At 48.5% G+C, this 1451-nt stretch overlaps 1 protein-coding gene across 1 annotated transcript; it reads left to right on the plus strand.

Annotated features, from left to right (window-relative positions):
* Positions 1-434: 434 nt before the first annotated feature.
* Positions 435-1247, plus strand: Pmar_PMAR014750 (transmembrane protein 14, putative; the record flags this gene model as incomplete). Its single annotated transcript, XM_002765385.1, has 4 exons — positions 435-526; positions 566-719; positions 945-1111; positions 1154-1247. 4 exons carry the CDS (start codon positions 435-437, stop codon positions 1245-1247), a joined length of 507 nt encoding a protein of 168 aa, XP_002765431.1.
* Between the last annotated feature and the right edge of the window lie 204 nt (positions 1248-1451).

The raw sequence follows: 1451 nt of genomic DNA on the forward strand, positions 1-1451 counted from the left end.
CACTTCAGCACATATCATGTCTAAACCCGACGATGCAGTCGTCTTCTCAGCGAGCCTGGTGTATTCGGCCCTTCTAGCGGTGGGAGGGGTAAGCTGCTGCATATTACTCTCATTAACCCCAGTGTTTTCGTCTTCAGGTAGTCGGTTACGTACAGGCAGCTTCCAAGGGCTCCATCATTGCCGGAACCATCAGTGCGTCACTAGTAGGTAACCCCAGCTTGGGCAGTCACCCCACCCGTTACCCTATAGGTATGCGGCCTCGCGCTATCGACTAGGGCCTTGCCGCAGTACCGAGGAGCTCTTCGAAAAGTGCAGCTCATCGTGATAGGCTCATTAGTGCTCTTTTTCATGAAAAGGCAGGGCCCCCGTCTGAGTAGTTGGAGAGTGGTCCTAGCAGGTACCTGCAGACCTCCAAGTTTATGCCCGGTGGTCTAATGGCAATACTCGGCGTTGTGGTCATCGCTATCATCATCGTGGCCGCTCCTAGCAGTACTGGTGAAGCCAAGAGAAACGATAAGAAGAAGAAGTGATGGTCCATGCGATTAACGCTAGGAGGGCTTTATAGTTGCGTTTCATATGTTATCTACTCGGAGTTCTGGTTTAATATAGTTATGAAAACTGGTGGGGTGAATGCAGCGTTATCCGTTGGTGATATGAGTGCCGTCGCATTCGCGTTTGACGAGGCTTTCTTCTACGCCCTACTACTCATCGTTGGCGGGGTAAGACTTCGATTGTATTCGTGTGCCTGGAGGGGGTAGTCGATGTGAACCCCAACGGCTATTGTGTTCCTTGGACGGTCCATTGAGTCGTACAGCATATGATAACTCGTCACTAAGTCTATGTGTTATTGTTCTGAATCACTACGTGGAATTTTCGACTTTGCCTTGTATCGTCCTTTCCCCCAGGAATTGAATAGTAAACCTCTTCGTTTGTTCTCCTGCTAGGCCATCGGTTTCGTCCAAGCCAAGAGCAAGCCATCTCTGATCGCCGGTACCCTCTCTGGTGTGCTGGTGTTTGCTGCAGCGGAACTTGGCTCTTCCTATGATAATCTAACAGGCCTATTCTGTCTGGCTGCCATCGCGCTGATACTCACTGTATTTTTCTATTCAAGGTGGGGCAACTCAGTGTGCAGCTTTGGAGTTATCTCTTCTAGGTACGTGAAAACCCGCAAGTTCATGCCTGCTGGCCTCATGTGCGTCATTAGTGCATTGAGTTTTTGTGTATACTTCTATGCCGTAGTCGTATGAGATGCGAACAGATTTTCATATGTTTTTTAATAATATTTACCGTGTTACTAGTGGTGGCCATGTAAAACGTGTAATACGGCGTTTTATCCACCATGGTAATTGGTGAAGCCCCAATGAAGTATTCTAATCATGAAAGCCCATTTCCGTGAGCACAGTGTACGTATGATGCAACCAACCTGCATCCATTGAGGTATGCGAGCTGTA

Source organism: Perkinsus marinus (genome assembly GCF_000006405.1).
Source record: "Perkinsus marinus ATCC 50983 genomic scaffold scf_1104296975522, whole genome shotgun sequence".
Lineage (NCBI taxonomy): Eukaryota > Perkinsozoa > Perkinsida > Perkinsidae > Perkinsus > Perkinsus marinus.